Below are 23,029 nucleotides of genomic sequence, written 5' to 3'. Positions count from 1 at the left end.
AAATTACGCGTACATAACTTTCTGTCGATATAAATATAAAATTATTAGTCGAAAACGTAAGAAATGGGAAATAAATAAAAGATAGAAATTAGAATCTAATTGACAAGTATTGCCTTAACAGCAAAATCAAGGAATTTTATCGAGCATCCCATTCACGTGGCTATCTTTTTTTTTCTTTTTTTCTTTTTTTTTTCTTTCATATTGATTGCCACTATAGCAATTTATCTTTCCTTCTACCCCACGCGAGGTCACCTTAGATATGAAAGCTTCGAGTAGCCAGCGCATGCAAGCACGCAAAAATATCATTACATCATAAAACACGAGGTGATCCTTTGAAACTAGCGATGCATATCGGTTAGCTTATATTTTCGTTCAAATATTTCTTCGATTATGAGACTTTAATTTGGCTTGCGATTTTATTAAGGAACTTCTATCGATAATTTGATCATCGATGTACACGTATATTACCTATAATAAATTTGAATTTGATATTGAGACATATCAAGCATGGGTCACCTTTTTAGTTTTCAGGTAAAAAAGTTATTCTTGACACGGTTGGCATTCATATACTGATTTGTATTCATTAAAAAGTTAATTATTGATACTTAATGGTCATGTCGATCGCACAACTTATGTATGTAGCTACCGTTACTTACAACGAGTCTTCGCGCCAGTTTCCCATCGTCCACGCCGCTTATCAGCCGTTATCATCCGTTTTCGGGAACCGTTACTTTACCGAGCCCGATATTACCGTTTCTGGCGGTCAATACAAAAAGTTTATCCTTGAAACGAATGCCTCAAATACAAGTATTCAAGCGATTCGAGTATTAAAGCGATGGTCGCCCTTACAAACATTTTGACATCGACGGTGTTGTCATTATATAATATCGCATCGTCGCTGACTATATTATGGTGGCGGGCCGCGAGACAAAAGTCACAGAAACACTAGTTCTGCGGTTTGTCGATTTGCCACCCATCCGCCACAGATGTCTCCGAATCTCAAACACTTACATAGAACGTTTACATTTTAAATAAGATAAAGCAAAATAAGACAACATGTTTGCTGAGACGGAACGTTCAGGTTTCCAAATTTTATGAATGCTGGCGCTATCTGCCCTATTCTCGTTTCTAAAGATGTTAATATCGTAATCGTTATAATTTTTATTACAATTTGCAGTTGTTGTGCGAACATTATAACAAATTTTGCCACCAAAAAGATTTCTAGTACATTAATAACAAATATTTTGTTAGAAAAATGAAAATTGCGAATGACAATAAATATTTTATATTACAGGATCAACAGTAACAACAAGAGCAGTTCTTCAAGGTACGGCAGAGTTGTCATGTGATATCCGTCCACCGCAACAAAATGATTCCGTAATTTTAGTTGTTTGGTACAAAAGCGATACCACGCCTATTTACAGGTAAATAAGCAAACTTTCATGTAGAAAATTTCCGCGTCTTGGATATTAATCCAAGTGTTCGAACCTTATATTATGTTCAATTCGTTTTTTTCTTATTTTACTTAGTATATCTTAAACAGTAAATTTCGGTTTTTTTTTTTTTTTTTTATACAGTATGCTTCGTTTTACAGTTCGTTTATCGCAGAAAATTCATAATGTATAATAGTTTTCAAATATAATTGTCAAGTTTGTACGAGGAAATTGAGGAATAATGTATCGATTCGAAAAAATAAAGAGCAGCAAAAACAAAACTGCTGCAAACTTTTATCGGGATCATTTACAAACGAACAAGTCTCGCGCAAATTTGGAAAAGATTACAACGAATCTCAGAGTTTTAAGAATCAGAATGTTAAATATAATTGTTTCCAAGTATTAAATTAAGATATATACTGTTTCAGTTACGATATGAGAGGCAAACATTCTGAAAAAGCTTCTCATTGGAATAATAAGGATCATCTAAACGATCGTGCATTCTTTAGAACTGTCACTGAACCAGCAACATTAAACATCAATCACATCGAAGAAAGAGACGAAGGTGAATACAGATGTCGAGTAGATTTCGCGAAGAGTCCTTCCAGAAATTCAAGAATTCACCTGATGGTCATAGGTTTGTATTATACGGACTTTTACTATATTTAGTAAATATAGTATTCGTTATAGAATTCGTTACATATCAATTTATTATGTACCTCATAAGTTTTATGTATTTGTAATTTTTTATATTAGAAAACATAAATTTGCTGGTCAAAACTCATATCTCTCATAATTCACAAATACCTGATGAACTTGGTATAAAATGACTTGGTATAAAATGGTATCTATTGTTAAAGATGGGGAACATGATATGCAACATTAATATCGTTTCTATACACATACCGCGATATTATTGATTTGCGAAAGAATAATCGTTTCAAGAACTAGAAAGGAGGGTGTTACAAAATGTCAGTTTCGGGGATCGCCTTGAGTTGAAAAATATATGCAAACTCTCTAAAAGTGTCTGTCAGGGAACAAAAGTGTCCTTATCGCTCTTCCGAAAAATAATGGGAAAGTTGTTAAAAATGAATCCAAACACGCGAATATGATAATGATCAAACTCACCTAACTCGTTATAATTCATCTTATTTCTTGCCAAATTAATTAATGAAAAAATCAGTCTACCGACTTATCGTCGACTGAATTGTCCTGAGCGTATCATAAACTCTGCAGTCCAAGTCGCTTATTTTTATTCTTAATTTATTAACGCCAAAACTAACAACTAGTATTTGAGGATTATTCGAATAAAATTATAGTCATACATAATCGAAACTTTTATTCAACGTTACAGTTAATCGTTCGCTGAATAACCAATAACAATTAGAATAATTTTATACGATATTATTTTATACGAAATTATCTAAATAAATTTTTTAACCCAGTAGTGCTCAATTCCGAATTCTAAACAAATTGTCACAAACGATGAACTAATATGTCGCTACATAGATAATTAATTAATAATCCCTCTTCATGGAGAACGGTTGGTTTATAAATCGGTTAATTGATCGTGTCATTAGGATATTGTACCACCAATAAGAATATTTTATTTTCGTATATTACAGTACCACCGCATAAACCAAATATTATTGATGAACGTGGAACTGTGCCAGCGGTAGCAGGTCCGTATGAAGAAGGTGGTGATATGAAATTACAATGTCTTGTTTCTGGAGGTGAGTTTTCCCTATTGCTTTCTATTTATATTTCTACTAAGAGTGAAAAATTATTACGTTCGTATTCAAGTTTTCTGCATAAGCATATCAAATTATTTTCAAGTAATAACATTGACAATTGAACAATTAACGTGGAACCGAGAATATCGTCCAACATGTAATATAAATTATCTTACAATTATTTTTCTCAACAAAAGACGAACGTCCCCGTACGATACACGACAGCTTGGAAGGAACTGACAAATATTCGCTATTTCACGAGCTCTTACTGTCAATGCCATGTAGGTATAAACAATATTTTTCGGTCGTTCTTGAAAGGTTTTTACGTTCGAAAAAGGAAAATATGGCGGCAATCGTTTATTTTCTCGTCCAAACGATATAGACAGTTCAATGCGAAGTAGCTGAATAACAATTAGAAGTAAGCAAGTATAGGTATGATCCGATTATGTTTGATGAAAGATCTCATTATAGAGAAATTTTATAATACTATTATATCGTTATTTTTTACAATTTTGTTGTTATAAATCAACTTAGATTTAATTATACGCATAGTTAGACGTTATTAAACGTTACTTCCAAAATAATGTATTTCCGATATTAAGAAAGTTATAAATCAATTACAGATTTACAATATTTTAGATACTTTATGGATATATTGGAGATTATTGGTATTCAGCATTTGAATCTGCCGCTTTCGTTTAACATTTTAAACGGCTTTTACCGTCTCTTACAAGCGTGTATGTAGCGTTGCACCCTGCTGTACACGATATGATTTGTCTCAAGGCATGCCACCAGATCAGGTTTCGTACGAGGCAAGCTGCATCTCTTGGGACTTACTTGCAAGAGTAGTTTGGACATGGGCATCTTCCATGAAATTGAATATCATTTCTGTGCGAAAAAAAGTTGCAATTGGTTAGTTGTAGTAGTAGTAGACGTGTGTATTGATACGATAATTAATGTGTGTGTAATGAAGAGCAAGAAATACCACGAACAAAGGGAGAAAACGGTCTCGAAGAATTGGCTGAGAGCCAATTTTATTATTACTATCGTACTTGGTCTCATCTTAATCAGGAAAATTTCACCAATGCGTTAATGAAATTTTTAGAAATAAAAGAAAATTCCGTGGTTGCATTAGTGTCTTATCTCACTGGTACGAGAGCGAAATGGTACGGCTTCGGTGTGCGACCCCCTCAAGTGCACGAGATAACGTCACGGGGATAGAGATGACACAACGACGGCGAAGATCGATGATATAAACAATGCAGTCTGACCGTATTCTGCACATACACGAGATCAAAAGTAATCACGAGGCCAAGTAATATCTGACCGACAAATGAACAAAAGGCACCTGATCTGCCGGAACACAACCTACCGCTACATGCTAGAATATAGAAACTCTCGATCCGTTTTTGGTGGCTTCGTACCTACGTCACGCAGTACAAGAAATTTAATCATGACCTATTATCGAGTTCCATTGGTATTAACAAAATATCTTCATCTACCGGACCTCATCCCGCCACGACCATCCGGTAGATCATAAACAAACACTAACCTTCCACGGCCAGCTACCCACGTCATCGTGTACAAGATCGTAATAGAGTTTAAAATTAAAGTTTACGACTTTTACTTTACAAATTAAGGGGTCTGCCTAATTTCTGCCTACAACTTCTACAACTACAATTTCTGCAAACAGGCGGCGGACCAGTTCTTCAACACGCGCGAGACGTTGGCTGTTTTCGATGAACTTGTAGAACCGTTTCGTCCATTTTCACTTCGACGATTCTCGAATATATTGCAAAGCTCAACAGTTCGAACAACTTTTCCCTATACGTGTAACCGAGATATTAAAAATGCTAACCCAAACCCCCAATACAATTATAAACAGAAGACGGATGGGACGATCGACAACCAATACTGGATGCATACGCTGTCATAGATACATACAACTGTATGCGGAAATATACTGTATTTATACCTACAGGTTCTTGCGAATATCCGGGAAATTAAGCGAATCCGACAGTTATACGTGTATAGGAAAAAGTTGCTCAGAACGTTGAGTTCTATAACATATTCGAAATTCATCGAAATCGGAGATGACAAAACGGTTCTACACGTTCAATGTATATATTTTTTAAAATTAATGTCGATGCGTATAGATATTTATTCTGAATAAATTTCAGAATTTTTATACGAAGTTCGCCGTGACTGAAAGAGGTTTTCAATTAAATCCTCGCAGTTTGTCAAAAAAGCCTGCAATACCTGCAATACAAAAATATTACATCTTTTTCATACCGGTAATCCAATACCATTCGAATCACGTTGAGACATGACCCTTCGAATTTCTGGTTTATAATGTGTTATTAAGTGACTGAGTACGAACCACGAAAATTGCCATCTACAATACGAAATCAAGGAAAGAAACGTTATACTCGGAAATCATAGCCGGAAATAATAAGGCACAACAAAATTTTACGTCTCCGTAACTTTTTTGCCAGCTAGATATTCAAGTATAGCTATCAAGCGTTCGTCGGCAAATACGGCCTCCCGCGTTACAGTATTCCCCCCCCCCCCCCCAAATGTACAGTTGAATTAAATTTAAAATAATATTAAATTTTTCTTTATCCATTCGTACATAGTATAAAAAATCTTTTGCCTCGTTTTGCCGCAATTCTTCTAATAATACTACACGCGAAAATGCATCTCCTGCAATCAGCCAATGTCTTCATCATTTACTCTTTTTCTCTCTTTTACATGGTACCTCTCCCCCTTCGATTCACATAGCTACCGCTACACCAATCGCAATCTCTTTTTTTCAGAGACACATTTTCTAACGTCATTTCGCTTCGAAGTCAAAACGGATACTGACTGTGAGTAGGTTTCATGAGGGCCACACTAGACTTCATGAGACCCAGCTCGCTTCGCATGAGCTTTCGTCTCGAGGCATACCTCGAGGAAAATCTCTTCATGTAGGGCCCGCTTTAAGAAGAACTGTGTAATAGAGTTATTTCTTTCTTTTTATTTCTAATAAGTAAATATATATTTATTTTATCAGTTCGACAAATGATCTATTCAATAATTGGATTATAAATAATAGTCAACAGATATTTGACCTACTTATATTTATATGTTGTTTACTAGGTCGACCAGAGCCAAAAGTGAGATGGTGGCGGGGAGAAATGCTCCTTGATTCGAAAGATGAGCCAGGAGAGTTTCCATCTCTTCGTAGAAATGCCTTGATAGTAAGGGAACTTTCAAGAGCTGATCTTCATGCGGTATTTACTTGTCAGGCATCCAACAACAATATCAGTCAACCTGTCTCTGCATCGGTTGCAATTGAAATGCATTGTAAGTTTCGTTATAGTATATGATACTATATTTAAATACCATTTAAGTACGATCCGAATTCGTTTGTTCAATCGCGAGAAGCGGGACGGGATAGTTCATAGGGCATTGTAATAGAGCTTGTTTTTGGTTTTGTGTTAAAATTATAGTACCGAACCGTTTTAGTGCCACGTATTTTTTATTTTTATCTAGCTATACATTTATATATATATATATATATATATATATATATATATATATATTGTAGTACATATTCATCATAATTAATATCGTAATTGTAGTGTTTATTTTTGTACCATTTTATTCACTGTGGATTTAGATCTTCGGTAACATAATCTCAAACTAACTTATAGCAGTGTTACATTTTTCTCGAATGGAAAATGATTGGTAAAAAAAGAAATTAACATAGAGATTCAATTATTGATAATTGATATTGTCGACACGATATCATTCATTCTATGAAAGAGTCCATATGTGCGCGCACGCACGCACGCACGCCCGCGCACACACACATTTAAATCCTATTCAATTAAACTCTTATATTTATATCCTTTGTTTCGTGAAAGAATTTCAGTTTACTATAACAATTACTAAATTTGTTTTGTACCTTTTAGTCGTACCGGTTTTATAGTATATATAATTGACTTTATTTACCATTTCTTTAACAATTATAATGTACATTACAAGTTTATCTATCTCGAATTCCTTTTTGAAATTACTTATTTATTTATTTCGTACGTATAAACAGAATACCAAGTTTCTTGAAACACACGCGACAGAAAATTTATTTGCTTCAATTGCCAATTTCATCGAAAAGGACGTAAAGCGAAGAAAAGAAATAGAAAATTCTGACTCCTCTGTGCTTTAAATTTAGGCGCGCGGGTGTGTGTATGTGTGTGATCTACTCAAATATATTTAAGTGAAAGTCAAGAAAAGTTGACAAAAATACCATAATTCGTAATATAACGTTGCGAGTATTTAACAGCTACGGCGTGTGAAGCTAGTATTGCGGCAGAAAATTAAGAAAATATTTGTCATCGATATCCGGTACATGGATTACATAGTTACTTATAGCCGTGTATTGTGAACTGTACTTACTTGAAGAAAATTACTGTAAAGAATAGTTGTAAATAAGTAACTATGCAAGAGAAACACCGATCGCATAATAACATTATTTATACAAATGGACTTTTTAAAAGTCTATTTAATCATCATAGTCATATTCGTCATTCAAAAGCACAAAATTCTTTCATTCGTTCATAATTTCTCTATCTCTAATCATTTCCGAGATATTGCAGAAAATATATTTCTGATACTAAGTGTGGACGATTGCCGATTAAAGAAAGAAAGAAAAAATTAAAAAGAATACGTATGGGCTAGACTGTGAATCTACAAAGTTTCATGAAAATTGGCGTTTCAGACCTAGGTGATGTTCCTTGTATATCAAATAGATTATTATCGACCTATATATAATGCACTAAATCTATATATACTATTTCATTAAATCTTTTATTCTTTTCAGTGAAACCATTGTCTGTAGCAATATTAAGTAATGAGCACGCACCCCTTAGCGCCGGACGAAAATATGACATAAACTGTATGACTGTTGGATCCAGGCCTCCAGCAAAGTTATCGTGGTACATGGATGGAAAGAAACTGAGTAACTACACGGAAAAGGTATTTTGCTTTGTATCGTTAACTTTATAAAGATTTTCACTAATATATGATTTTATATTTTGTTAAATAGTGATAGATAATAGCAAACAGGTTATAATAATATAATAATTTGCATTACAGAGTCTAGCTTCGTAATCTGTTCTAACGTTATAATCTTTAAATATGTTTTTATCGACACATGTCTATAACACAAATTGTCTTAAACACCTCTATAAAAAGACCTTTTTTGTACACAATACATGCTTCTAAGGTATGTAATTACATTATATTCACGTTGCAAGTTTGGAGGATAAAAGCGGCTCGCTTTTCTGCATTTCCATTATAAAATCTTGGTTGATCCTCGAAATATATTCGGAAGAATTAAACTCATGTAATTATACACATGTAGGATCAGGAGGAAGAATCACGGCACAAACATAAGTCATGGATTGCGTTTGAAATCGGAACTATAACGAAATTAAAATTGGAAGTACATTTATTAACACAATCAATTGCAGATCTTACGATCAGTATTCGCGACTCGCTTATTCTTCTCTCGCCGGGCGGCCGTTAAATTTTCCGCACACAAATCTCGACGTACAGCTTTCTCCGAAAGCAATCCTACTCTCTTGAACCTCAATTATCTATTCCGTTGGTCTGCCCGTTCACCGCCGCCGTTTGTACTTTATACGTAGACAGTGTCGCCTCGAAATAAGCAGCACGACCGGGACCGGACAATTGCTTATTACAAGTCAGGTATGTTATTCGGCTTGACATTTTTCTCGAACGAAACACGAAAGAACACACGGAGACCGAGCAAGAGGCTCGAGACAGCAGCCGATCATAAAGCGATCGACATTTAACACGCGATCATCGCTAATACTGTTATGAGAAAGCGTCATAAGTGTTCTATTTGTCTTTTGACAATCGGCGTTCACTGTTCATTTGACCATACAAACTTACGAAGAAATTACAATTTCTTTCTTTTACGGATTTCGTACTCGTCCCCGGATCTCTTACTCTGTCGGCGACTTCAAATAACGAAGAGGGAATTGTGAGTTGCTTATTTCGAGTCAAAATTCTACGTGTTGTACTGATCGACACGACGAGGCGTGCGCTTATACGTTCAAACTCTCTTGCCGAAATTAAACCGTCGCGTCGTTGTCGATGAACCGGCCCTGACTTTTCCCTTTTTTCCTTCGTTTTCCTGCAACGATAACGGTTCATCTACGGTTCGGCTACAGTTCGGCTACGGTTCGGCAACAGTTTTCGCTCTTGCCTCGCTGCCCTGCCGTTCCAACGGCCGCAAACATACATCTGTACACAAACGTGCGCTCTCCCTACATATATATAAATATTACTGTATAATAGCGTTCATGGGATAATTCCATGAATTTGTATTTGTTTTTTCATGTTGAAGGTATCTCAAGATGGTAACATGACAAGTTCGACGTTGATATTGAAACCAACGTTGCTTGATCACGATAAAGTAATCACTTGCCGTGCAGAAAATTTCGAAATTCAACGAGGTATAGTCGAAGACACATGGAAATTAAATGTATTCTGTAAGTATAACATTTTTTTATATAAAATATTTTTCAGGAATACAAACTATTGCAATTTCAATACTTCTATGGATATTCACTTTTATAATATTTACTCCTTCTGTTTTTATTTTTCAGTTGTACCAATTTTACATCTGGAGTTAGGATCGAATATGAATCCAGACGATATCGAGGAAGGCGATGACGTATACTTTGAATGCAAAGTTCATGCTAATCCTGGCGCTTACAAAGTTATATGGAGGCATAATGTAAATTTTAGTTGAATATACATGTAAACATATTATATTATATAAAATGTTTACATATATATATATATATATATATATATATATATATGTTTGTTGTACAATGTTTACAGTAGAATAATATGGTCTATTCTAAACTATTTTGGCTATAGGCTAATAATAATAAAGCTAATAATAAGGCTATAAATAGGGCTAATGTTTGGTTTAATCCATCAATGTCCATACCGTTACAGGGAAATATTATTCAGAACAATGCAAAAAATGGTGTAATAGTACAACAATATGGCTTGGCTTTGAGGGAAGTTAATCGTTCTCAAGCAGGCAATTATACGTGTATTGCTAGCAACGTCGAGGGAGATGGTTACAGTAATACTGTCGAACTTAAAATTATGTGTAAGTTTCTGATGCTTCTAAACCTCTTTCGCTTTATAATATAGAATACGTTATTTACACAAGATATATAATATATAATTATATATATATATATATATATATATATATATATATATATTCCTATATCAAATATACATATTTGTTACATATAAAACAATTAATGCCATTTGTATGATCAATATTGTAGAATATATTCTTAATACTAGGAAATGCAACATTTTATTTATATTTTTCAGACAAACCTATTTGTTTACCTGATCAGAAACGAATTTATGGCGTAGCTCGTCACGAAGATGCACGAGTAACATGCAGCGTAGAGGCATACCCATCTCCAGATAGTTTCCGTTGGACATTTAACAATACGGAAGAAATGGTGGATGTACCTCAGGCACGGTACAAGAATTCTACACGTCATAGTCAAAGTATTCTTATTTATCGACCAATTACAGAAATGGATTACGGTACAGTGTTCTGTTGGGCAAGTAATACGGCTGGCCAACAAAAGAACGCTTGTATATTTCATATCATCCCAGCAGGTATGTAATATGTATATATATATATATATATATATAAAAATTATTGTAAGATAATTATTGAGAACAGTTGTTTCATTTCTCAAGCAAATGAAAATCATAGAATACCCTATTGTAACTTTTCGGAACAATATATTACTAGTTTGAATATTCTATTCGAACGAGATCTTAAAATGTATATGAAACATATACATGCATATATTAGAAGTGGAGGTACCTATATTTTTCTTTTTCATGGATTCTGTACTCAATAAAGCTTCATTGACGTTTGACAAATCAATTGCACGCAAAATAGAATCGTGTTCTTACTCCTATTTTTACCCAATCGTTATCGTATGCTCTATATCTGGAAAAAAGAAATGGATGCTAATATTTATAGAATTGATTTTAGACATCAAAGAAGTGAAAAAAGTTTAGATATAAAATTATCGGTTAAGGTTTATATTTGAATCTTATACGCAATTTAACATTGTATTAAAATGTAATTACATTACCCGCATACAAATTAAGCTGAGCCGTCATTAAAGACCTGTATTCATTTATCCTATATGTACTTTCATCATTGCGTATCATTCAGTGATGTGTTGATTGTCCAAATTTAACGAATGGCATATAAATATTTCTTATAACTGTATAATATATAGGCGCAAAAATTCGTTTCGTTTATCAGAATTTTGCTTGAAATGGGAACGGTGAAATGATAGTACATCTGCAAAATGCAGATACATGTACATAATAAACATATCGCTATGTCTTGAATTTATCGCAAGAGAGAGTTAGTTTTTCTGCGTGGTTAGAGCAATTTCGAAAGTTCTTACTCTTGTAAAATGTTAAACCATACTTTCACTTTTGTGAATGAAACATACGATTTTGAAGTGAGAATGAAGGTTAGGGAAAGATACGAGATAAAGTCCACATTGATATACACCTATCAATCAAATATTTGAAGTTAATTTTCTTAAAAACATACCTCTGCGTGGAAAAACCTTGTTACATGATTTCAATTTATCTTCTCATATAATGTCACCTTCTCTTCGGTTGTATCGTCAGCTACGAGATACATTGTATAAGATGTAAGCGTAATGAACCTGGAATATTCTCATAAGAAGTATCCTCAGACGAAATAGAATATTTTCATGTGTTAATATGTTTGCAGCATTCTTACATATGGAGTATTATAATTCTGTAAAATGATAGATCATAAAGTTGAGGTGCAACCAACTCTGGAACTGTTAGTTGCCTCTGTGCGCGCGCGCGCGTGTTTGTGTGTGTGTGTGTGAGGTGTCGTAAATCGGTAGCTAAACCATACGCGACGTCATTCGATGGCATTACACGATGCAGACAAGTAGGGTTCAGTTATTGATTTACGTTGATTTTCGGATCTAGTTTGACACACTCTGCTATATGAAACGATATCATGTGGCATTGTATTGTGGCGTTGTATTAGCTTCAACCAGCACTGCAAGATAAAAAAATTATCGGTACAAAAATACAGGATACAATTAAAAAGAATTAAATTGATTTTAATATTTCCTCCACTACTACACTTAGAAAATAATTATGTATTTACACCGCCTGATGTTCCCATAATACCGATATCAGTATCAATATATATATATATATATATGATATGTGGTATATGATTTTGTTGTGCAAGCCGTTTATGAAGACAAATATGTAATAAACCAAGAAAGCTTTAGGAAGAGAGAGAGAGAGAGAGAGAGAGAGAGAGACAGACAGACAGACAGACAGACAGACAGACAGACAGACAGACAGACAGACAGACAGACAAAGAGGCAGAGACAAAGAATCTACCGCAAAATTATATCCAAAACTACCATAATTCCTTGCTGAGATTCAATAATTGAAATAATTGGAAATAGGGTGAAACATGCGTATTATGAAAGAGTATAATTTTGTTTCTATTTTGGATCAGTTTTTAGTGTGTGATCTATTTTCGGAATATTTCTGTTTTATCATTGTGTTGTTATTTCATCGTTCCCATTTCATTAATTAACTTGATAATTTAGAAGTGATACACTGTCAAAGTCGATTTTGCGACACTATATTGTACTATTGTAGGAGCCGAGGAAAAATGAGGGCTCCGGCAACGGGAATCAAATCCGCAACACTTGTATCCTGTGATTGGCCAGCCGCACCTTAATAAACTTTGCCAAAGCGCCCTCGCTAATTCCTCGTTGTTATTGCTCCTTTTGACGGGTATGGAGGCCTCGGCCCCACACTATTACAAGGTAATATTTATACGCCATCCGTTAAATCTAGAGAATTATAAATATATCGCTATAAATTTAATGATAGCTTATCTGTGCTGCTTTTTCTCTGGCAGTACAGCCATATATTTTGGCCCAGGAGCAATAATATCAGATCAGATAGTATATTTATAAGCATCGGATATTTAAGCAAGGATTAATATGATGAAGAACGTTCTGATATGAACCTTTCGACGATGATTGTATTTCAAATCACGTCGATTGCTACACTATTTTTCCATTTTTCGCCATCTTGTTCCCATACTGATCCCATCTCTTCCACTCGTCAACATCAAAATTGCACTATTATACCAGTGTATGCACAGTGCACATCTTATGCAGGAACTCAACATCGCTGACTATTTTCCCGTTCCTCTAATTTCCCTTTTCGTTTCCATCACTGTCATCACAACAATCTCGATCACTTCTGTTGATCTTGGTTAGGCGTTTATGGTCTCTTCCGTAGTCTTATAGTCTTCTCCTTTTTTACAGGTCATTTCTTCCTCTCCTTCTCCTCCTCCTTCTTCTCCTTCTCCTTCTTTTTCTTCTTCTCTTTCGTCTCTTTGCACAATTTCTTACGGGATACTTGTAAATTATTCGGTTAACAACTAAAAGTTGAATGAACTGATATGCGAAGATTCTTGCGTTGATTCTTGAAAGTTTTCAAAAGTTCGCTAAAGCTTTAATAAATGTTAAGTATAGTCTTTAATCTTTCATGAAACTGGAGAAAGATTAGTTTCTGCATATTCCACAGATAAGGTATACGAAGTGCGGGAACGCGCAAGCAAATAATCATCCCATAATAAACGTCTAAAACTAGGGGTATGCGGCATCGCCTCGAGTGTCGGAATCCTGAGTTTGTTGACGAATACGACGATAGCCTCGACTTAATAGTTTCAGGAGTGGTCGATACATTTTGCGTTCCTCCTAAATTGCCCCAACGTTTCGATCATGAAAATATCTGCAGAGAACCTCTTTTCTTACCATTCTAAGTAATCAATAATAATGTCCTATTGATAATTTTCGAGAACATCAACAAAGAACAACAACAGTAAATAAGCTATAAAAAAGTTTGTTCCTATATTTAATAAATTTAAAGATGGAGCTATCAACAATATGGTAACTCTGTAATGAACAGGTCCTATACCCCTCCCCCCCCCTCCGTCCTCCCCCACCCCAGGTTTATATGTGTTCAAGCCCTTGCGGATATATTATATCGATGCATTCCTCCTCATTTTTAAATCATTATACAATCTATCGTTTTTGTTTATGTTTATGTTTCTACAGGAAAACCTGAATCTCTGTACAACTGCACGCTGTCTAATCAAACAACCGATTCACTCTCGGTGGAGTGTTGCGTTGGTTTCGACGGTGGTCAACCGCAGCACTTTCTTCTTGAAGTCTTTGATCAGCATACAGGAGTACTGCAAGCAAATATTACATCCGAAGAAAACGCTGTTTTTACTGTTCACGGATTACAATCTGGCAAAATCCTTAACATGGTTTTATATGCCGTAAATGCGAAAGGAAGAAGCGAACCCACTTTGTTGGAAGGATTTACATTAAAGATTGCTGAGAAACAAACTGGTAAGTAATGTTGCATACTGTCTATACTGGTATTATTCTGATCCTTTACTATTCGATTTCCCCGATAGATACATAATTGACTTTTAGATCACGTTACATTTATTTCGAAAATATATTGCATCGAACTGGTCTTCTGCTGCTTCCATTTGAAGTGTAATTTCGATATTTGCTCGCTTCAGATAAGTAAATGATCTTCGATTAGCATTGTGTATAACAAGTTACTGTTATTTGTATGCGGGACAATAGTTTAAACCTTTCGTGGTTTTCGATATTAAATTGCAAATTGTTAATGTTTAAACATGTTCGACATGAAAGATAACATTTTCATTTGCGCGTTCCCTTTCATTAATTCTCATCTTTATATCTATTTCAATCTACTATACCGAATGTATATATAAAAGCTAGCAATATTTTCTTTTACCTTTTCCTGCATATCGTAACTTGTTAGTATGCAAATCATCATACTTGAATTACAGTTTTCGTATTATTTTAAATTTCCTGTTATTACGCATTGCAAGTATGGTACATTCCAATTTTCAAATGACGTACAAATTGTCGTTTTGACACAATTACATTGATGTATATATTTTGTTCGCAGGAATACCGGTACCATTCGAAATTTCCCCATTATTAGGAGGACTGATTGGAGTAGTAACTGCATTGCTTTTTATTACTATTGCTATTCCAATAGCTATGAAAATTAGAAATGAACGAAGAACTCAAAGACCAAGTGATCTACCGTTAAAGAAAAGCACCGCACCCAGTTCCGAAGATTTGTATGATACAGAAGATAGAAATCCAGATGTTGTACCAATAAATAAAGGTATATATACTAGAATCTATATTATATTATGTGAAACTTATCAGCTTATGGGGGATAGAATGTGGTATGCGCATCTCTGTTATTGCAAGTATTTCTTTTTTTTCTTTTTTTTTTTTTTTTTTTTTATTTATCAAGGGTCAATACGCACTGTCGACCAGTGCCAATCACCAGCGACCCCACTGGATTCATTGGAGTATATGAGCATATGCAATATATGACCACACGCATTTGGTCGCGGCAACCAGTGAGTCCCCAGCGAGCGCGGAAACACGAGCGACGCAAACGCGGCTCACTGGTCTGCAATCAGTAGAGACTAGTATCTTTTAACAAATGTTGCGGACGTTCGCAACTTTCGTATGGTATCTTTGCAAGAATGGATGCATCCAATGTATTTCCTTTTTCTTTCCCTTTTCTTCCTTTCTTCTTTTTTTCTTTTTTCCCCTTCGTTGGAAGTAACTTTATAATTAGAACAGTTTCTTCGACATCCGTTCCGTCGACGTACTCTACGATATTCAGAACTTTCGAATCTCCGAACTCGGTCTGTGCGTTTTGTCGCTTGGTTTTTGGTTGCCGGCGACTGATCAATAGTGTCAATAGGGACCCTCAAGTTTTAAAAGTTCTCATAAACAAACAAGTAATAATAATAACAACAATAATAATAACAAATTTGAAGGTTCTGATTACCAATTGACGGGATCCATATCTGGCACTCCGTTAGCTACGCAAAATACACCGGATGGACTTACGGCGACTTCGCTTTCTATACAACAAGTGACCCACCTACAAGGATTGTCACCGTATCCACACGAGTATAATAATTATCCGGCATTATCGGTGAGTTACGTTGGTTCTAGTACTTCAATTTGGTTTGCTTTCTTCAATAGAAAGTAAACTGTCTTTTCTTTCGGTTTTTCTTTTATTTTCTTTCTTTTTTTTTTTTGTTTTGTTTTGACAGATAATTGTATTTACAGTAACTGAAGAAAACGTTGTTCTCTATGAAAAGACAAATGAAAACGTGTATACAAACATTATTGCATAAAGAGCAGTTTTAAACGAAAACTTTTGTTTCTACTACCAATATTTGCACACAGATACTTACTTATTGTATTTATATCAGAAGAATAATATGAAAAGGAAATACATGTGTACATAGTACTAATTTTGTATAACTGAAAGTAAAAATAAAATAAATTTGCGAATAACAATGGTGTCAATATAAAGCTGTTCAAACCATAGAACAAATAGCTCTTATTATATAATATTTGAAATAACCAACTTTTAATTATATTTGTTAGAATTTTAGAAATTTGCTCTGTGGCAAAAAATTAAATTAGATAATGATAACTATTATTTAATATATTCTAATAATTATCTAATAATAATAACTATACGTACATATCATCATGATATTGATAACATTTATTTCAAGAAATATAATTGTTGCTTTAAATATGGCCTGACCAGTACTAGGTTAATCCTAATCCTAATTATGCGGTGAAGTGGAGAGAGGAAGGGACACGTATACCGCCAAACTAAAAAAAACGTGAAAGTTTTAAATTATAACTGTTTCTTTGCTGTAAAAAGTTATTTAACAATTATTTATTGTTGTTTCTTTCAGTTTCAATGTTATTTATTGAAAGGAATTACTATCGCTGTATGTCAAGACACTGTCTGACTTATATTTACATACATAAATAAAAAACAACAAAATTGACGTTTGCACAGAACGAGCGAATGTTAGATATTGGTCGGTTAAAGTTTCTAATTTGATTAATGCTTATGATTAGAAGAAATTAATTTTTCAAAATTGCGATTGATTTAATCGATTGAAGAAGTTGGATATCAGTCGCTTATAAAGTAATTGTCCAGACTAAATTATCATTTTTTATTGCATTGAAAAGCTATTTGTGATGAAACGTACCTACAAAAGGTAAACGGAAATTTCTGGAACGTGAACACACAGAATATAATGATACACAAAAGCTATAGCTTTTTCGCTTCAATAGTAGTCAAATGAAAGAAAGATCATCAAATCTTTTTTCAAGAAACCATATCGTAAAACGATAAGACATTGTAAAATAATACCATTATTTTATAACAGATACCTTTCTCTTGAAGTAAGCGTAAATTTTGTCTTTTAAAATAGGTTCTGTACAAGTCAAATGCTCTGCTACTCTAAGTATTTATAAGCATTTTCATCGAGCATATTATTAATGTTCAAAGCTTTGAATAACCGAGGACATATTGTCTTGATACTTGAAATTTGTTTCAGAGAATCATACAAACTATCCCATCTTGTAGCGCCAGGTCAACCAACAAGGAATCATCTCCAAATGTAAATCACCGATTTTAATGAAACTTATGAACGATGTTGTTCTCGAAAAAATATTTGACATGTATTTGTTTTACGGGCCGAAATTTATGTCGAAGAGGTGAAGACAAAGCCCCAAAGCTCGGGGCTGAGAAACATATTTCACAGAATATTTCGGAAACCATTACTTTTAGAAAAACAGTTTAAAATAACAACCAGTTTGTTCTTAAACAGCAGAATTCAGCTATGTGAACAACTTCGGGAAAAAATTAATTCGATAAAAAGATTTAATAAAAATTCACATATTTCTGCTGATTTTTACTGTAAAAAACTGGAAATGATGTTGAAAAGTTTGAGAAAATAGTACATATTTTCAGAGCATTGCGCCTAATCCAAGTTGGAAAGAAAAGAAACGGAACGAATGCGAACGCGACTGATCGCAATGGAATCAGACCCAGACCAATCTCATACGTATTTTCGGCTACAGCTTTCATGTACACTTATTAATCGCTTGATGAGCTGAGCGAGCATAGTATCTCTTCTCGTACTGATACTTTGTTTCGCTGGTTTTCTTTCCAACTCTGCATAGTACGTAGATAAGCGTTACGATAAATATGTAGAAGTAATTCTTATAAATAAGAATAAATATAAAGAGATCAGGACTGACTCAATGACAATAAAAATACATAAACTCGTCGTGTTACGCCCATCATACAAGTAATGTCCATTCTCACGTTTATGTATGTACATATGCAAATTTCTATATTCATTTATTGCGCAAATTTGTAAATTTATTTACTGTATAGTTTTAATGCATAATGTGACTTGTTCTACAAGTAATAATGTAATGTTTTTTCAATCCTTTTCAGTTATCAGACGAGGTAACGTACGCCGAATTATGTTTGACACGTCCATCAGCATTATCAACGTTAGTAAGCGATACAACGTTGACTGGTGCAAGTGGAATTGGCAGTTTAAGTACACTCGACGGTTACGGTAGTGGGGTGATCGTAGGTGGTAAACCGTGTACAAGAGAAGCTACAATTTATGCTTGCATAGATCACAATGCAAGACCATTAAAAATCGATCCATCGTCTACTTCGCCGTTCACATTGGCATCTCTGTCGACAAGAAATACATTTCGGGACTGTAATGTTTCAACAATGAATAACAAACACCCCACAAGAGAAATTGTTACTGTACGTACACCGTTGATATCAACCCAAGAAAGTTGTGTATAGGGATGCGATTCTGACGCGCTGAATATCAACGAATACTACGTTTGATCTGTTGTGCGCGTCTAGTTCTTAAATGTGGTTCTACAACCATTTGTCCTATAACGAAACGTACATATATACATATATGATATTTGATATGCGACAAGTGTGTAAAGTAGTTAACAGAATTAACGTCAGGTGGACTAATCAATCATTAATTGTCAAATATTAGTACGGTAGCGAAAGAATACAAAGGAACAACGTGTCCTCTTGGTATATTAAAAATAAAAGCGTGATATTAATGTTAATCTACGAATTGTTCAAAGACACTGATAAGTTAAGTTTAAATTTGGTCACTAAGACTGATTTAAATATTATGTAATCTTTCATGTACAGGGTGCCCCGTTTATTGTTAGCAACTAAATTGTTTCGCCCGTTACTTGAAATGCAAAAATATTCGCGGTTGTATGATTTAAAGATCTGTTTTTAATACTAAATGGACATTTCAAGTTCACGAAGCTATAAGCTTTTCGTTACTCGTGTTATAACTCGTACCAATTGATCGAAATGCGAAAGATCAGTGGTTATATCGGTTCTCAATTTTTCGCTAAAATCAATATACATTACATCATTACGCATTTCACGCATTAAGATATTAATTGCCATTTCTTCACCCAACCTCCATATTTTTCGAATTACTTACGATATGTAAGTACTTAGCATTGTGTTTAGCGTATTAAACTATAATATTTCGTATAACTGATAATGATATCCATTCGGGTGATATGAAAATTTCTATGACTAATTTTTATCTATAAAATGCTGATTTACCTTTCACCATTGTATGATGATAAAAACTCATGGTGTTACACAAAATGATACGAATAACAGTGTGAGAATTGTCAATTCTGACAATGTAAAAAATATATTTTTTGTCATCAATAAATATAGAGGAAACATTCGATAATTGCATAAGAATATCCTCTTCGTAATTCCACAGTCGTCATCCTGGTTACGGGATGGGAGGTTGGGTATATCGTATTTGGTGCCGTTTTAATCATAAAAATGTAGGAAACATGTTGTTTGTAAATATGTTTCATTTATCACAAATCAAAAATAAGAAAGCTTGATTTTTAAGTTAAACGTATCAGCTTGTCTCCAGCCTTTAACGTTTGCCGAACGTCCCTCTTCCTCTTTCACTCACGTTGTCCTTTTTCTACGTCCGGCACATCTGAAATCTCAGTGAGTTTCGAGAATCGAGAATCGTTTCTGCCTTTGTAGAATTGCGACACTCGATTTTTTTGCAATTACCGAATGTTTCGTGTATTTTGTTTCGTTTTATTTTCTTAATCGTGTTGACCGGATGAAATACGACGGTGCGGAGTTAATATAAATCTCCATTGATTCATAAAGTCTCGCGGTTTGCTCCTTATAGTTAATACACATATAACAGATGTTAAGTTACACAAGGTTGTGCCAGAATTACTCTTCTAGGATTAGCGAATTTCTTGTAACAAGTGATATTCGCATCAGGAAAGATATTGCTGTCAATCGGAAAGGAATAAAGAACAACAAACACATACAAACAATCTCGCTTGACATTTGTCATTCTTTCTCTCTGGTGAAACGTTGAGATATTCGCGCTTCCGCGTTCAGTCGGCATAGTTGTCTCAGAATGCTAGACGGTGTCTTCCAACTAATATATCTATCGGAACAAGAGAGAGAGAGAGAGAGAGAGAGAGAGTTCCCATGTACATGTGTATGTATATACTGTCACGGCATGGAAAATTGCCTTGATCGACGAGATACCTTTCACGTAGTAGCACTGCTAATCAACGAACTATTCAAGAACGGCCTCGTTCTCAACTTACTGCTGAGAAAGAAGTTTGGTGTACTGAATCCAAGTTGTCGTCGTGTGAGTTCTATTAGGCTGAAGGAGGACATTCAAAGTGGACTACATAGGTTTTAATCCGGAGTGGATCAAGAGTGAACGAGTAGAGAATATCGGAGAGAGTAACATCGAAAGAGAGTATTCGTACAAGTTAGTCGTAGTTGGTCCTCTCGTGACTCACAGTACTTTTGTCTTCGCGCATATCGCTCGTTACAGAAAGCTCGCTTCTTGTGTATGTTAACCATAAGCAAGATGCTTAGTTAAATTATGTTGTATGCTGCCAAGTTAAACTATGATGTAGTGTGTGAATCAAAGGAGATCATCGTTTCTTTGTCGACTAATGTGAACAACACATTTTAAGGAAAGTCAACGTAAGAGCCTCGAATCAAATGCAACCTATATCATCATCTTTTTCCCATCATTAATAACTATGAAAAAAAGTTGTGTTCATGAGTTGCAGATTACTATGTATATATCTTCGCATATCTTGTTTAACTTATTATACCGATATAATAATTACTACGCTATAAATTTCAGAAAAGTATTTATGAGTTGATACATACTTGGATTATTTCAGAGTTCAATAGGCTTTAATGAATTTTTATCAGAATTGAAAAATCAAATAAAGCTGATCAATTGAAACTGGGATCACACAATGATTTAATATTTAAACATGTCAATTCAATCAGGCATTATTTTTAATGTCCACGCGTATGTGCACGGTTGATAATTATTTGGAATAGGAGCAATTTCACCGATGATCTTGAAATGTGTTATCAAGGTCAATATTCCGAGCAACTTTTTCTTATGTATGTAAACCGCTGCTCGGCTCCGGTCCAAAAGTTATAAAGCAATTTATATTTAATACCAAATGGCGTTATTCGATAAATCATTTCATAAATATTTATTCTGTAAACAATGTTACAACGACGGTAGGTATATTTGTATATTGTATATCTTTCACCAGTTGAAGATCAAAACAACATTCCATACATATCAATCGATGTATCGAAAATTATTTAACGCTTATCTTGCCGCTTGATGCTATTCTACGCTGATCTATTCTAATCCATCAGTTTTTCTTTTTTATTTGTCCAATGTTAAAAACGATTATCTCATCAATGGACTAAGCTTAGGTTGGGTTGTATAAAAATGCGACTATCTAGAATAAAGCATAATCTTAAAGTAAACGTAATCGAAGATTTTTGCAAATATCTTGGCAACTAAAGCATAGCGGCGGTTATACACGCGTATATGTATGTGTGTATAGGAATGTTCACTTTGACAATGTATTTCAAGGTCATGGAAATTGGCGAGGTCGCCTGTATTCCGAACCGAGTTACCGTACCGTTTAATATACATAGTATTAGTAAATTTTAGTTCCAATCAATATATGAATTTGATGTAGCACTGCTAGTATGATGAGAGATAATATGTATTATAAAAAAAAAAAAAAGTAAAAGTGTATTGTAAAAGTGTAATATGACCAGAATATATGAATTGTTTTGTAATGATTTATTCATGTTTATACATGACCACCTCTTCAGAAAAGTTCAAATTAGTTGTTCAATTAATTTTTTCTTCATACTTTGCACTGCCTTGCGCTTGTTATTTTTCACAACAATTTGTGTATAATTAGTATAGTAGCTTCTTGTCCAGGCTATTGTTTTCCACGTAGAGTTTGTGTCTCATAGCTTGAAATAGCAATAACGAAAAAATCAAAGTGTTTTTTACACCTCCCGCGAATTACCACGGCGAACATCAGAATTATTATATTCAATTTGATCATTGACAGCGATAACCTGCGCTCGAATATCACATAATCCACATCGTACAATTTTCCTTCTATTATGATTTGATCTAACGTACATTTTGGTGTTTGTAAAAAGATATTTCAATAAAGAATTATTTTCAAATATATATATATATATATATATATATATATATATGTCGGAGATAAAAGAACACCGGAACCCTTCCTTTGGAACTTTAGGAAGATCCCTTAATACTGTAATCCAGATTCCACCATA

The 23,029-nt window shown here is 34.2% G+C and overlaps 1 protein-coding gene and 1 long non-coding RNA gene across 11 annotated transcripts in view; one reads left to right on the top strand and one right to left on the bottom strand.

Annotated features, from left to right (window-relative positions):
• Positions 1-22,517, top strand: part of LOC100647585 (carcinoembryonic antigen-related cell adhesion molecule 5) — a 94,617-nt gene extending 72,100 nt beyond the window's left edge. For 4 of the 10 annotated variants that reach the window (XM_048410646.1, XM_048410643.1, XM_048410644.1 and 1 more), the window contains 15 exons: positions 1,295-1,424; positions 1,862-2,070; positions 3,059-3,166; positions 3,364-3,447; positions 6,305-6,511; positions 8,031-8,185; positions 9,585-9,729; positions 9,847-9,977; positions 10,208-10,367; positions 10,604-10,903; positions 14,458-14,757; positions 15,356-15,580; positions 16,254-16,414; positions 17,853-17,915; positions 18,761-22,517. In XM_048410646.1, the coding sequence (XP_048266603.1) occupies positions 1,295-1,424; positions 1,862-2,070; positions 3,059-3,166; positions 3,364-3,447; positions 6,305-6,511; positions 8,031-8,185; positions 9,585-9,729; positions 9,847-9,977; positions 10,208-10,367; positions 10,604-10,903; positions 14,458-14,757; positions 15,356-15,580; positions 16,254-16,414; positions 17,853-17,915; positions 18,761-19,132 (2,750 nt within the window). In that variant the 3' untranslated portion in view covers positions 19,133-22,517. Of the gene's footprint in view, positions 1-1,294; positions 1,425-1,861; positions 2,071-3,058; positions 3,167-3,363; positions 3,448-5,851; positions 6,159-6,304; positions 6,512-8,030; positions 8,186-9,584; positions 9,730-9,846; positions 9,978-10,207; positions 10,368-10,603; positions 10,904-14,457; positions 14,758-15,355; positions 15,581-16,253; positions 16,415-16,535; positions 18,552-18,760 lie in introns of those variants that run through there. The other 6 variants (XM_048410648.1, XM_048410647.1, XM_048410649.1 and 3 more) reach the window with 6 other exon arrangements.
• On the bottom strand, positions 10,910-12,976 carry LOC125386051. Its single transcript, XR_007225881.1, has 4 exons — positions 12,066-12,976; positions 11,871-11,988; positions 11,395-11,609; positions 10,910-11,246 (listed from the first exon to the last, which is right to left on the bottom strand). It is a non-coding gene; the product is annotated as an uncharacterized LOC125386051 (long non-coding RNA).
• Positions 22,518-23,029: the final 512 nt, after the last annotated feature.

The sequence above is a fragment of the Bombus terrestris genome, chromosome 11, assembly GCF_910591885.1.
Source record: "Bombus terrestris chromosome 11, iyBomTerr1.2, whole genome shotgun sequence".
Classification (NCBI taxonomy): domain Eukaryota; kingdom Metazoa; phylum Arthropoda; class Insecta; order Hymenoptera; family Apidae; genus Bombus; species Bombus terrestris.
The sequence above is the reverse complement of the archived record's forward strand: the minus strand, read 5'-3'. Positions and strand labels throughout refer to the sequence as shown.